Raw genomic sequence first — 15351 nt, 5'->3', positions numbered from 1 at the left:
TATATCAGCAGAACATTTATGACCTGAAATTCACACACAAAAATATATCCAGCTTAAACCCAGTTCAAAGGGTCTTATTTGACTAAATGATGTAATTTTATGACAGTCTTAGCCAAACTGCTCTCCTATCTCACTGCTCCCCAATGAGAGGGAATGATGGCAAAGCCCCCAGGATTTTCCTGTTAGTAAGCCCTCACTATGTTCCTGCTTTGATTTTATAAGTACAGATTCCGGCAAAGGCATCTAACCATTACTGGAGCTTAGAACCTTTTAAGTTTAAAAAAATATATGTAAAGTCTCTTTCTCTGGCTGACCCTAAGGTGGCAGCCATGTCCTAAATGTGATGGATTTTCCTGTGGAGTCGTGCCCCTGTCACTCCCTGGCTGGCAGGGTGGTAAACCCTGGGGAAATAACACTGAGCAGCAGAGATCAGTGAAGATTTGAGCTCTGTGCTTAGCACGCTCCGTTTACTTAAGAGAACTGTATGCTGGCCTGAAGACTATTCTTACGTGTAATGCACGCTGTTGCCTGGTCTCCCTGGATTTTCCTAAGCGAGGCTTCTTTCCCAGTGCTGAGGTTAGGATTTTCAGCCATTCTGGCAGCTGGATACAAAATAGGACCCTTGATTAGATGTTCGGTGTAATCTGCTTTTTGCTTTTTAAGAGAAAAACTGAGCATGAAGTGCCTGACTCAGTACTCGGCTCTTAATATACAATTAATGGATGTTGTTTCCCTTCACCTCCCCCTCTCACTTCTCAATCCAGGATCTGGTTGATGGTGTTAGTGCCCCTTAATTCTTCATATGAGAAATATTTCACCAATATCTGTTTCTCAGAAGACAAAAATCAACCCTGATGCTGCTGGGAAAGCCTCACGTTGATCGTTCAGCCAATATGTTCATCCAGTACTTATTCAGTACCTTCTCTCTGATGTTAAAAATAGGTTCTGGGAGAAGTAGGTAGGGGTAGGACAAAGTGGAAGACTGGTAATCTAAAAGTGAGCTCAGTGTGTTAGGAAGAGGTGAGTAAAACTTCAAAGTAGGGAGAGAGAGTGAAAGAGAATATACCTCATCAGAGATACTGAAAGTGACACATATCTTCACATGAAGCAAGCCAAGGTCCCCCCAGAGCACCAGTGATCTCAGCCACATTGGCGGGACAGGTGGGGCCCATAGAGATATAGTGAGCAGGGCACCACATTTGGACCCAAATGACCTTGGGTCCAGGATTTGCCAGTAGAACTGCAGTTTCAGGAAACTTTTAGTCTTTGAGCCTCATCTGCAAATTATAGTTTCAGGAGTAAAAGTTGAGAGTCCAGCAGTAGGTGTTGGAGAGATTCCAACAATAGGTGCTTTCAGATGGAAGACTGTTAATAGGAAGCTGGTCCTTGAATATAGTTTTAAGGACTTTGAAGAGAAGGAGGGATGTGGTGTTAGAAGGAGAAGAGAAGGGCCTTCTAGAAGGGGGATGGCATTTGCAGGGACACAGAGGTACACGCTTTATTTAAAGGATGAATTTGATGCCTACAGTCTTCTCCTAAGCCTGCCTTCTCCCAAGCTCTGGACAACTATGGATACACTCCTTGAACAGAAATCCCAATGGTCCAGCCAAAGTCAATAGTGACAAGTGACAGATCTGTCCCCCCCTCCTTGACTAATGGCCACCTCTTCAACCACTGCCACTCTGGGCATGCGTGTGACCTCAGTCAACCCTACATGTGAGCCCTCTGTTGTGTAACAGCCTGCATATTTCTTCTTTAGAGCCTGGGACAGTCCTTATCTGAGGGTGTCAGAAATCAGGATAACTAAATGTCTGCCAGAGACGAGAGAAGCTCAGAGAGCAGGATCCACTTATCTGGGTATTTAAGATATTGGAGAAGGGAAAAAAAATACTAAGCAATAATAGTAATGATGAGGCAGAACATTAGAAGTCGACCGCTTTGATTACCTCATCTAATCCTCCAGAATGCCCGCTGAGATAGGCATCCCCGTCTTACTGACACTCAGATCGCAGCACGGGGTCATCAGAGCTGTGCCCCGCAGGCTGATAGAAATGACTGCAGTCTGCTTTGCATGCAGGTCTTCCTGTGTCTGGCTAACCTCATGTAGGTCAGCTCCGCTGCCAGATAAAGGGCACTAGCATCTCAAGGCATTTGAGTAAGTGTCAAGACCCCACCCTGTGCCTCTTCAAACCCCCGGCCCCTCCGTCATTGCCGTGTGGAAGGAGGGCCCCGGATCCAGGCAACTGGGAATGGAATCCGAGCCCCACCACTTCCAGTCCTGAGACCTCCGATAACAGACCTGGTGTTTCTGAGCCTGGCTGCCTTTTCTGATTGAGGGGGCTGCTCCTAATCCAGAGTGGCTGTTGGGACACTCAGATGAGGTCATGTGTTCATGTGAAATGCAAGCTGCTGGGTCCTGAGCTTCTGCTGTGGCCAAGGTGCTGCATCATGTATTTAGTCTTCACAGTTAGTCCTGTGAGGAAGGTCTTGTTATTACCCATCAGGCACCACAAGGAGGTTGGATAACTTGCCTGTTCCACCTCCACTATGGATAGACGATAGTTCTGTTTTTGTTACCTGTCCGCTACCCCTCATAATGAATACAGGCTTATGCTAACCTTCTGTACCAGCCATTTAAATGGAAACACTTTTATTCTAGCATTGAAGAAAGCATGGGTTTTTAAGAAAGTGGTAAGGTAGCCTATGCTCCATTTCCACTACCCTTAGTGAGAGATCTATTCATGTGGTATCGACATTTTATTAAAAACAGTGGAGCCACCCTGGGATCATGTCAATGAGAGTTTTGTGTGATTTCTGCAATAGTGGTTAGTTATGTAAGGTTTTCCCCTTTAGTTTCAATGCTCCATCATTTATAACACTTAAATAGAACAAAATTATAAAGAATGTAATCTTCCTGCTATACAGAAATAAAAAGAAAGAGCCTTTCCATTACCATTTATTCTGCTTTTCTCTATAAAGAAGAATGTGCGTTACGTTGGAAATTTAAACATTTCACATTTCTGCCTTTAATATTTTAAAGCGTGAAAAGACATCATTATGTTCTGTTTTTACATGCAGCTGCAACCCACTTAAAGCAGATTTGTTGCTGAGAGGTTGTATATTGATAGCATGTTCGTGAATGCTACCTTAAATCACTACACAGTACAGTGGAACTGGTTAGGCAACGGATTTACAGGGACAGTGCTTAGTAAAATGTAAACTCTTGCATTCAAAACATTTAACAGCCTCTGAAGATGCCCTTTTGTTTTCATTTGGATTTCTGTACCCCCGATTTCTTGAAGTGAGACTAGTTAGCTCAGTTGATTATAACAGGTTTTTCCTTAAAATTATGTGTATGTGGGTTTTCAGGGGAGATGGTCCTGGTTTTCATGAGATTCTAAAAAGTGATCTTTGACCCCATCCAAAAAATGAGGCCCAAGAATTGCTGGGTGAAGGTACACAGCCAGTGCTACCAGGCTCTGGGCTCTCCTCCTGCCTCGGTGTCCCCTTGGCCAGCCACGCTGCACAGAGGAGCCAGCTTGAACTTTAGTAGCATTCTGCCTGCAGGAGAGGACTGGTGGAGCCACCTCGGTCCCCTTACATTAGAGAAACTGGGTAATTTTCATCTGTGCAACAGGCAGTTTGGCTGCAGTACTGAGTCCAGTGGTGTTCCCACCAAATATATGTCCACTTGGAACCTGTGAATGGGACCCTATTTGGAAGTAGAGTCTTTTTAGATGTAATCTAGTTGAGATGAGGTCATACTGGGTTTGGGTAGCCCTAATCCAATGACTGGTGTCCTTATGAAAAGAGGGAAATTTGGGCACAGACACAGGGAGAATCCCATGTGATGGAGACAAAGCCAAGGAGCACCAAGGATGGAGGCCAATCTCCAGAAGCTAGAAGGGCCCAGGAAGAGTGCTTCCCTGGAACTGCCAAGGGACGTGGCCCTACCAACACCTTGACTTTGGACTTGCAGCTTTCACAAATAAGTTTGTGAATAGATTTTTGTCATTTTAAACCACCCAGTTTGTAGCACCTTGAAACGAATATAGTTGCTAATAGCAGAAATGCAAAAACCAGTAGAGTAAATAAATCAGTTGGTTATTTTTTTCTTAAGTAAAAGAAGCCCAGAGGTAGGCAGTCCAAGCTGGTGTAACAGCTCTAGGATGTACCCAGGGCCCCAGGCTCCTCTGGCTTTACACCCAAAGTCCCAAAGCTGTGATTCTCACCTGCATGTTTGTAGGATGACTCGTGGGTCCTCTGCCAGCACTTCAGGCAGCAAGAGTGGGGAGAGTACAGGTCAGAAAGGTGCAAACCGAGTCAGCCCCCCACAAGGACCTTTCCAGGGACTTCTCTTACACCGTAATGGCCAGAGTTGTGTCACATGACCAACCTTGGCTGAAGGGGCAGGTATGCACAGCGCTGCCCTGAATAAAGTCTGGGACATGTCAGTGAGGAAGGGGTGGAGGGCAGAGGTGGGGTAGCCCACTAGCAGCTCTGCCACCTCTTTAGACCCGAGAGACCTGACTGCTCCTGTTCTTATCAAGAGAGTGGCCTTTAGAGCATGGAGCACTGTTCCCGCTTGGGCCTGTGATGAAAGACAAGCCTGTTCCATTTTCCCAGCACACTCATACCTTTTGCCTTCACCACCTCGCCCCTTTTCAACCTATTCCTGTGAGCATCCCCACACAGCTCTGGGCAGGCTCACAGCACAACAGGGCATCCAAGAGAGGATGGGTAGGGCTGCTTGGCTCATGGGATTTTTAGGCAGCATGGCCAGCGTGGTTTTGTAAGATCTCGGGTAGACACTGATACTTCTGTAGTAAATCTATATACCTCAGTGCAGGTGTGTGGAGATCTTGTTCTGAAGTTCCCTACCCACCAGTGGCAGTCCAAGGCTTAAACTTGCCATTAAAGGCAACTGTTTTCTTACAGGTTAACCCTCCCATCTGAAAAAACACCCAGAGTTTCTCCACCTCATCTCTTCTTGCCAGGATGGTGTCGAGGTTCAGGGATGCTCACACATCTGGTGTTTGAGGAAGGTCTCTGAGTGTTTCAGGGTCCTTCCTGGCCTCTAAAGAGAGCTCTGTTCCTGCATATTTCTGGACCTTTGTCCCCACTGAGCCACTGACTTCCCTATTGGCTGTAGCCTGTGACCCTAAATGCCTTTGGTCCTTGCTGCTGACCATGAGCCCCACCATTACTTTGAGAACAAGAACTTGGCAATTTGGCCAAATGCTTTGGCTTCCACAGCAAACTATCAAAGGGGCAGGCAAACATCACACTTGTTTTTTCAGATTCCTCTTTTCCTGGACCCCTGATTTTCTGGGTCTAGCCTCCAGACACCTCCCCTCCATTTGCACCTTGGACCCAGGAAGGCCTCTGTGCTTCCTACAGACGTCCTAGTATTCCTGCGTTTGTTGGCTGAGCTTCCTCTCAGGGTCTGGGAGCTGTCCCCCTGCTGACCCTGTGTCATGACACAGCAGGAGCTGAGAAGTCTGTCCCACCTTCAGCTCAATGAGACAGAACCCACCCCCCTACCAAGCTACCCCACTATTGGGTACCTTGCTGCTCCAGGCAGCCCTCAGCCCTCAGAGCTCTGCCTTGAAAACCACAGCAGTCATAAAACAAAAGTAACCTTTTCAATCCTCTCAAAGACCTACAGAACTGTTTCTTGTTAATTTGCTGCAGTTGGTTGTCGTTAATGTCTTGTTGAGTGGATTTTGTGTGTTTTTTATTGAGAGAGAACAAATTGTTACAGGCTTTTAAGGAAACCAAAAACATTTGCTCTCTAATTATATCTGCTATTCCATTCTCATTCATTGTGCCTTCTTGTTTTGGAGCAGGCCTTTCTGTTAGTCAGAAACGAGTCACATTTTCTGAATAAATAAAAGCTGCTGTTTTTCGGCTGCACTATGTGAGAGGCCTTGTCAGCGTGGTTTACAGACTTATTGAAAATTCTAATAAATTGTCAAGCTGAGCTCACGTCGATGGTGTCAGTCCTTGCCTCGCCCCTTACTGGAAATGCTTTGGGGAAATATTTAGAATAGCAGTATTTTGAAGTGCAAGTTCCAGGAGTGTTTTTCCATGTTTGTTCATTCATTCAGTTAGTCAGTAAATACTCATTGTGTACTTGAGTGCACCAGGCATTTATTATTCTAAGGCTGGGAGCTTTATCCTATTGGGGGAGACAGACAACAAACAAACAGGCCAACGCACGCAGTAATGTCAGATGGTGACAAGTGTTTATCATCAGCACAGTAAAAGAGATGATTCATTAAGACCTGAGGGTGGCCTGGGCTACTTTAGTTTGGGTGGGCTCCTGGAGGTGGCTGAATGCCCTGGGCTGTTCGCCACACAGCGGTCAGCAGGAGGCGCCTGGTCTCTCTGTGGGAGTGAAGACACATCTGTCATCACAAGAACGTACCTGTGCAGCGCTGGCGGGAAGGCTGTGCATGCTGAGCTCGGGGCCCCCGCTGCTGCACCCGGCGCCTGCCCCATCGCACTTCGGCAGAGCACCCTTGGTGGGAATAGTTGCTGTGAAATTTGGCAGAAAAAATCCCAAGCTTGTGTGAAGTTAGGGTGTGCAGCTGATATGTTATGCTCAGAGCATTAGTTATAAAATGTCATTCTTCTATTTTCAGTAAATATTCAAGATGTGATATTACAAGAAAATTTGGAAAAAGAAGATCAAATTCTGGTTTCCCTGGCAGGATTAAAGCAGGTATGTCCGCTGATCCGACCTTGTGTCCCACAGGCCTCCCTTCTCGTGCCTGTTGGGGAGCACCCTCGGGCGGGGAGTACCATAACATTTGAGCCACATCCCCCCAGCCCCTCACTTCCTCCCAGACAGAGCCCCTCCTGGATCCCCACCTCCTTGTGCCTCTCGCTCCTCCTGGTGATCTGCCTGACTGCCTGCAGCCCAAACTGGTTTTCCATTTCCTACCCTGCCCCTTCCTCACCCCAAGCTGGTATTGTGTGGCCCAGCATCGTGTTCAGTCACATCCACAAATATGAATGTCCTTGGAGCACAAGTCAGTCACTACCTGCAGCAGGCCTCAGACCCTCAAGGGCTACATTTACATGACCCTTAAAGGGCTACGTGGAGTGTGAATGTCAATGAAACGGTGGCTGCTCTCAGTTGTGAGCTGGGGCAGAGCCCGTCAGGAGCCCAGTACTCTACATTTGGGCTGGGTGTGCAGGCAAATGCTGCTTCCTGCCTCAGGTGAACCCCAGGGAGGTGACACCACGTCTGACCCTGTGAGAACCTGGCCATTGAGGCGCTTACCTTTTCCATAGTCATTAATGAGTCAGTGGCTTTGGCAGAGTTGGATTTTTGTCTGTGTCTTTCTTATGGTAATGTCTTGATATCCATAGTAAAAAATTGTCAGTGACAAGACTAGTTTAAATGTATCAGAGATTTAGCTAACCTTTAAAAACAAGCTCATTTGTCTTTTTCTTTTATTTTCCTCTCCTTTGAAAATAGATCAAAGACATTCTAAAAGGTTCCCTGCGTTTCAACCAGAGCCAGCTGGAAGCCGAGGAGAACGAGCAGCTCACCATCGCCGATGACCACTACTGCTCCAGCGGCCAGGGCCAGGGCCAGGGCCAGGGCGACCGGGGGCCCGGGGCCACCAAGCAGGTACAGAGCTCTCACGGACAGTGTCACACATGATGACAGTGTCACAGTCATATAAGTTCTTCAAAGTTATGAATGATAAAAACCCTGCCCAGGTCACCTTAGATGACCACATGTGAAGTTCAGCTGTGAAATACCACAAGTGGCCTGGCCTGAGCTGCTATATTAACTGTGCAGGTTGTACACTCCGGTGCCCTAGGGGTGCCAGCCCCAGGGATAGTGATTAAACTGGTGTCTCCCGGAGCTGTGCATGCACAGCCTGCACACCTTCACGCAGCAGCGTCGGCCCGAACCTCCGACCCGTCCCACTGTTGAGGGCTGGAAAGGTCTCTGCCTCGGTCGCTGGTCGGCGTCTCGGCTGATGCCTCCCTTCCTGTTAGCACAGACGTGCCACCGGTGTTCTCCTGGTGCCGTCTTGGTGTGTTGCACTCGCTAGAACCTTTTTTTCTTCGTGGGGAAGGACTTCTCCTTAATGTCCATCCTCTAAGGCAGGGAGTCCGCAAACTTTTTCTGTTAAGGGCCAGATAGTAAGTATTTTAGGATCTGCAGGCCACATATGGCCTCTGTCATATATTTGTTTTTGTATTTGGTGTGTTTGTTTATTTAGTTGTTTGTTTTCACAACCATTTAAAAATGTACAAGCCATTCGCAGCTTGAGAGCCATGCAAACCCAGGTCGCAGGTTGGATTTGGCCTGTGGGCTGTAACTCGCTGACACCTGAGGGCAGGTGTCGACATCATGTATAATTTATTCTAACACAAAGTCACAGAACTTTCCGCTTAGAAAAGATCTAAGAAATTCCTCCTGCGCCCAGTACTGCCTGAGGCACAGGGCTCACCAGACAGTGTGTTTGGAGAACTTGTCCCAGTGCAGTAAGCTTCCTACTCACCCTGCCGCCTCACTGTGCACAATCTGATAGGACTAAAATTCCCAGTAATGTTCTTTTCAAATGGCTTACAAAGGTCCATCTTGAAAAATGAACTTTAGCGAAATCTCATCTAAGTCACTTTCTCAAGAACTAGCATCCAGATGCTTGTACGTTATTTTTTATTTTTATTTTTTTAATGATATTTTATAATGGGAGCTTTTTTCAGCCTTAGTCTAAGACTACTGTTCAAGAAGAGAACCCTGTGTGGTTAATCTCATCCAGCTTTAAAAGGAAGCTTTCATGGAGCATTCTGAGTCTGCATTTTAGCCACATGAACACATTAAAATTGCAAGTTTAACTTGATTAGTTCCTCCTAACCTCTCCTTCCCTCCACAGATGTTTAATTTTTCAATAATCACTTATTCAAATATTGCTGAGCCCCAACCATTTTTAATTGACAATTTATTGAAAAATTTAGTGTGATTCTTTTAGTTGATGTGTAAAAATACTACAGAAGAAGACCTTTCACACACACTCATGAATTTGCTAAATTTAAAACTTCATTATACTTTGCAGTTGCCATTCCCAGTGTTCATGTTTATATGAACCTACCTGTCACCAGCGCAGGTTTTCAGTTTACAGTGCAGGACAATAGTTGTATGAACGAAGTATCCCCACTTTGGAGGTAGGAGGTCAAGGCTGGGGTCCTGCAGCCTTACCAGCACCCATGTGCCCACATGCGGGACAAGCCCCACAGCCCTGACCAGGTGCCTTACAGGGGGACATTAATGGGCGTGGAAAGGGACAGTCTTTCTCTACCAACTGCCCCAGTGCCATTTGTGATCCCGTCGCTTCCACCATAGTGCCATTTACTGTGATCTCTTCAGTCTTGTAAGAATTAACATGTTGATAGAACATAAACAGCTCCTAGCTCCCAGGCCTCCACTCAGTTCGCTTGTTCTACTGGCATCTTCTCATCCCTGACTTCTGACTACTTCACAGGCCCCTTCGGAAGCGCCTGGGCACGCAGATGGAGGGAGCTCAGAGGACTTCATCCTAGTTTCCAAAGAAGACGAAGGAGGCGGTGCCAGGGCGTCTTTCCCTGGCCAGGCCCAACCTCTTCGCACCCTCCGGAGCACAGCTGGGAAGGGCGAGGGCCTGGCCCGCTTCCCGCTGGTCTTCTCTGACCCGCTGATGGGCCCAGCCTCAGCATCCTCCAGCAACCCCAGCTCCAGCCCTGACGACGACAGCAGCGGCAACAGCAAGGACTCCGGCTTCACCATCGTGAGCCCCTTGGACATCTGACCACAGAGGCCAGGCCATCCCCCTCAGCAGCCTTGGGGCCCAGCGGAGACCCTCGGAAACCAGCGCTTCTTTCCCAGCATGTATGTGGCATTGGAGCCACCCACCAGAACCCTTTAGAGAAAAGCAAATGTGCCACAGAGCACAGACTGATGGTCACCAAGATGCAGACGGGCTTTCAAGCCCTTCCCTAACCCCTGCGCCCTCTCTCTGAGGTAGAGCTGGATTAAGTCCCAGTTTCACCCCGTGAGAAAAGACCAGACCACCATTGGAGTGACTTCTCTGTCCTCTGCTCCCCTGCTAAGGTGTGGCAGCTCCATCATTGTATCTAGAAGAAGGAAGAAGGGTTGGTTTCAGATCTTTCCTCCCCCAGAGCATCAGGCATAGGAAAATTGATTGATACCAGAAACACTTCTCTCTGGGAACCTGTATCTCAGCCGATTTCATTTCTCCCTCGGGAAGTCACTGCAAAGCCCAGTGCAGCAGGAGGGACTGGTGGACTCCAGGGCTGGAGAAAATCCATTGCCGACCTCTCAGAAAGTTTCATGATCTTTAGAAACGGGTCTGAACTTAGGCCTCAGTTAGGTGTGGTGGGTTTGGGTTTTCTCGTTTGTTAAAGGGTACATTTCCAGGCCTTAGGCCAGGTCGCTCTTCCATTCCTGCCCCTCCTCAAACAATCATGTTTCACCTGTTAGGACCATTCACGCTGGGAAACAAGGTCACTGTACGCAGACCTTGCCTGGGGTGACAGGTTCATTGGGCTGCTTCTCTGAGATGGGGGACCTCTGGGCAGCGAGCGGAAGCTCTCATGGCAACAGGTGAAAAGCTACATGTGAAAGAACAGACCCTGTTCTGTCCTGCCTCTGCTGGCCATGAATTCCTCTCTAGACAAACATGATAATGATAGGCCCTCCCCTCTTTCTCCAAGAAAATGGTGATGACTCGAGAGTCAGCTACTGAGCGGTCCTAATTGGCTCTGCAATTAGTTCTTAAACTGCAGCAGGGAAACCTCCTAACACATCGGCATGTGAGATGAATGATAGCTCCAGTTTTATCAGATGTGTGGACTAGCTCTGGCCCGACTCTTGAGTGGTCAGCTCTGCACCCTGCTCGGGTGACTCACTGAGGAGGTTGCTACAGGTATATGTCCCCTTGATGATGATTCATGAGCTCCCAAGGTCCTTACAGTGAGGGGCCCTGCAGCTGTGCAAGGGTTGTCATTACTTTCTCTCAAAGGCCCTGGCTTAGGAAGGTTCTAGAAGCATGGAGCTGTCCTCACCAGGGCTCCAGGACAGAAACTGGAAGGGCCATGGCGCCAGCTGTCTCCTGGTGGCAGAGCCACAATCCTCCACTCCTTTCAGCATTTCTTCTACCCTGAGAGCCAGAGAAACGATAGTAGGGTGTCACCGGCCCCACAGCAGCCACCAGACATTCGGCCCTCGGACAGGCTCTAGGCTGCTCCCTGTGTGAAGGTCATTGAGGCCTCCTGCCCTGCCAGCACGCAGTGTGGGCCCTTCACTCTGTGCTTCCCTGTCGGTGCCACGGGAGAACCAATCGGGTCCTCAGGGGTACTGCTGCTGTGGCCCCCCAACAGGCTGCTCACACCTCAGAGGGAAGAAACCCACGGGGGGAAGGGGACCCGCGGACATAGCCACCCTCCAACTCCCATAGGTCTATGGGGTATGGGGATTGAATTACTGTCTTGTCTTTTTTAAGTGACTTGTTTTTATTTCTCATAATTGAGCATCATTTGCATTTTTATTAGTTACAGTGCTATTAAAGAATTTATGTTCCTTTTTACTTTATCAGGTACTTGTGTGTAATGGCGCAATTTTAAAATCCCAAATATATATTTTTTCTTTAGCAAATGTAATCATTGGAAACCTCTTTGTTTTGATTATTAGGAGTTAAATTTTATTTACGTAAAGCTTAGATTAATTCTCACTGTCATCTACATTTTTATACGTGTCCCTGTGTTCATGCATTCCTCTCCGATCCGTTTGGGGATTCGAGCTAGATGATGTATGTTTGTTACACCCGAGAGTTACCGGTTAGAGAAAGGACGTCGCTGCGACCTTGCCTTACCTGTCTGCCTGCCGTGGGGCCGTGCAACACTCTCAGCACTTAAGTAAACTGGGCTCTTCTTCCAGAGATGGCCTCCCGCTGACGTTCCCTGCAGAACGAAGGAGACTGACGGTAAACCGAGCCCCGGGACTGCTCCCTGCCTGTGATGAGCTGAACCGTGGGCATCCTTCCTGGGGGGGGGGGGGGGATTGCTCGCCGTTAACAAGAACGAGGCGACAAACAGAAAATCCTGCGGCAGTCCTGTTGTCTCCTGACTGTAGCCTGCCAGGGTGGACCCAAGTTTATTCTTTTTGTTCCTGTTTCATTGTTTCTTTAGGAAGCTGCCCCCAGGGGCCAGTACAGAGCAAGAGCGAAGGGAGGACTCACTCCCCCCTCGGCGGGGCCGCCTGGGAGCCACCCCCCCACCCCCACCCCACCCCCGCCCCATGAGCACCGGCCCGGCTGCCTGTCCAGAGCGGCCCGGGGAGGCGTGGGGGGCAGCGCCCGGGGGAATTGTGGGCAGCACCTGGCAAGCAGGCGCCCTCTCAGGCAAAACCGCCCTCGGTATTCCTTTCAGAAGCTCCCTTTTTATAGTGTTAAAAAGAAATACAAGGTTCCTGTAAACGGGCTTGAAGCCACTTTGATGTAAAAGTTGTCATAATTTTCCTCACAGTGGCGCAGTTCGTTTGATTTATGGGATACTCGGCTGTGCCATTTGTATCTGTCGCCTCCTCCTCACTGTCTTCATGCAGTAACTCACACTGGCTTCAGAAATGACTTACGCTGTTGGCAGAGTCATGCCATTCGCTGCGATTATAATAAAAGACTAATGTGAAGCTGAGCTCGAAGCTTGACTCTTCCAGGCGGGGGTGGGGCCCAAGATGCTGACCTGCCCCACCCAGCGGGGCCCCTGGATGCGCAGCCGGGTGGGGCGGCACCCGCACCTCCGTGCCGGGCGGGCCTGACGGGGTTGTTCCCTAACTGCCATCCCTCCCTCTCCAAGGCAGGCGAGTTGCCTAAGCTCTGGGGCCGCAGTTTTTTTATCAGCAATGGGGGCTACTAGTAAATCACTTCATAGGCTCTGCTGGGGACTATATAGGACAACACACTTAAAGCACTTGGAACGGAGCCTGACACATGGCAAAGTGCAGGACCGTGTCATAGATGATGCTTAATTCCGAAAGATCCTCTGCAGGCCCCTCCCACATACTCCCCCCCTCTAAGGACATGGACCCCAGAGGCTTCCTGGAGGCCTGGTCGTCTGCTCCTAGGGCTGCACTGACCCAAGGGGCCACCCTGCGGCACCTCTGCTCAGCCTGCTGGTCCAAGAGGCCATGTAGGGGTTGGCCCGGCAGCTTGCCACCTCCCCGGCACTCCTCTCCACGTCAGGTTTGCCCTGTGACACCCAACTAACTTGAGGTTTAATAAATAGGCCACAGGAGGAGGGGTGGGGGGGTGCTCCAAGTCATAAATGACAGACTAGGGAGGGGAAGGGGATCTTGACGATTCCGGTGGAGGAGGGAAGCAACTCCTTAGAATCTGCTTGGGCCCATCCCTAACAGGCTTCCGTCCTAGGCCCAGCCAATGGGGCCTTGCCCTCCCATGAGTCACAACCTCCCACCCCCCGAGGGACTTTATTAACCACAGGTTCTGCCATGGAAAGGTAGAGCCTGGCACACTTCTCAGATAGCTCATGCTGGTGGTGGTGGCCCTGCTTCCCCGACCAGTGACCACACACGAGCATACCCCACTGAGCCCCGGGAGCAGAGACCCCATATAAGACCTGTATGCCTTGTGAGGACCCCCTCAGTGCTGCTGGACCACCCTCTTGCCCCACCTGAACTTCTTAACCCAGGACCTTTCCCCAAGCCCCAGAAAGCTGCAGTGCGGCCTGCGGGAAGTTTCGGGGAATTACACCTCTGGGAGCAGCTCCCAGCTGGAGGCTGAGGAGGCCAGTGTGGGTGGCTTCCCTGCAGGGTCCAGTCCCGTTGCTGGCAGCCTTCCCTCCCCCGAGGCCCTTCACCACTCTGCAGCTGGTGTGTCCTTCCATGTAAACAGCCACGCTGGCATCTTCTCTCGGCTGGAACTCACACTAACATACCTTCCAGGGCCCTTCAGGCAGAAGCCACATCCCTGGCTCACCCTCAACTGGGTGACAGGTGCAGGTTATCAGGCAGGGTGGGTCCCAAGTCTCTAAAGAGGACCGTGCTGAGGGGCACCTTCCCGCCTGTGTGGTCAGCAGAACAGTGTCAGCAGTCCCATCAAGGGCCAGCCCTCCGTGCGTGATTCTTGCTCCCAGGCCCACGTTGCCAGGTCCTACAAGTGAGCATTACCCACGCTGGTTGTGCCGTTGGAGGAGCTTTGGGCATCTTTGTTGTGTAATTTGCCTCTCACAGCAACATCCTCAGCCTTCTGAGGACTGTATGCCCCCTGAAACTTCTGCACTCTGAGAGGCACACCCGTTTGTGAGGAAGGGATGGTTTTCACGCACGGTGAACAGCCCTGGGAACACGGACGACATGTCGACCCAGAGAATTCACTCAACGTTGGTTCACTTGTTCCTTCAGCAGATTCAACAGAACTCCCTAGAGGTGTGAGGCAACACGGTGCTGGGGACACACAAATGCCCCTCGATTTGCCAGGGAAGGGTAGAAGGAACACTGGTAAAGTTTAAACTCTAAGGGAGCCCAGAGGAAGCCCTCCTCTAGCCTGGGAGGCTCCAGAAGCTCGGAGGTGAGACTGGCGAGCAGGACCCAGGGGGAGTCGGCCAGGCTTCCCAGCGTGGGTGAGGAGCGCGGCACTTCCCGCCGTGTAAATGCTGGGATCAGTGCAGCCCAGCAAGTTGTGTTTTCCCACAGGCACGTGCTGTAACGGGGGGCCCCTCATCATCCAGTTCTAGCCAGAATGCATGCCCAGCTGGGGTACCCAGCAGGCTGCCCAGGGTTCCTGGCTGTAGCTGCCCAGCTGGGGTACCCAGCAGGCTGCCCAGGGTTCCTGGCTGTAGCTGCCCAGCTGGGGGACCCCAGCAGGCTGCCCAGGGTTCCTGGCTGTAGCTGCCCAGCTGGGGCACCCAGAAGGCTGCCCAGGGCCTGACCTCGTCCTGGCTGGAGCTGAGGGAGCAGCGGGCAGCGGGAACCCTCCCAAGTCTCAGACTCGGGGATGACAGGATATGTCACGAGGCATAACTGGAGGGGTGAAAGGGCTGCAGTGGATGTCACCTCCCATGGGCTCCTCCAGGGGAAGGACAGCCAGCAAAGGCCAAGCCATAGAGAGGAGAGCTTGTTCACAGCCCTTCCAGCTCCAGCACGGGAATCCCCTTCTCCTGCCCCCTGGGCTAATGGCCCTGGTCCTGCATCCACTGGTCCAGACACCACTGGTCCCCACACAGCCTCCTGTCCTCATTCATCCCACAGCTTGGTCAGACCATCTTCCCCATTTTCCACCGCAGCGGAGGCCTCACCCCATTTGGGCCTGG

At 50.3% G+C, this 15351-nt stretch overlaps 1 protein-coding gene across 8 annotated transcripts in view; it reads left to right on the top strand.

Annotated features, from left to right (window-relative positions):
• TBC1D5 (TBC1 domain family member 5) overlaps positions 1–12715 on the top strand; it is a 361094-nt gene extending 348379 nt beyond the window's left edge. For all 8 annotated transcript variants that reach the window (XM_081159844.1, XM_081159851.1, XM_081159850.1 and 5 more), the window contains 3 exons: positions 6648–6727; positions 7490–7645; positions 9513–12715. In XM_081159844.1, the coding sequence (XP_081015970.1) occupies positions 6648–6727; positions 7490–7645; positions 9513–9815 (539 nt within the window). In that variant the 3' untranslated portion in view covers positions 9816–12715. The remainder of the gene's footprint in view (positions 1–6647; positions 6728–7489; positions 7646–9512) is intronic.
• The last annotated feature ends 2636 nt before the right edge of the window (positions 12716–15351 follow it).

This window comes from Miniopterus schreibersii (genome assembly GCF_964146895.1).
Source record: "Miniopterus schreibersii genome assembly, chromosome: 15".
Classification (NCBI taxonomy): Eukaryota; Metazoa; Chordata; class Mammalia; order Chiroptera; family Miniopteridae; genus Miniopterus; species Miniopterus schreibersii.
This window is presented reverse-complemented; position numbering and strand designations above follow the sequence as displayed.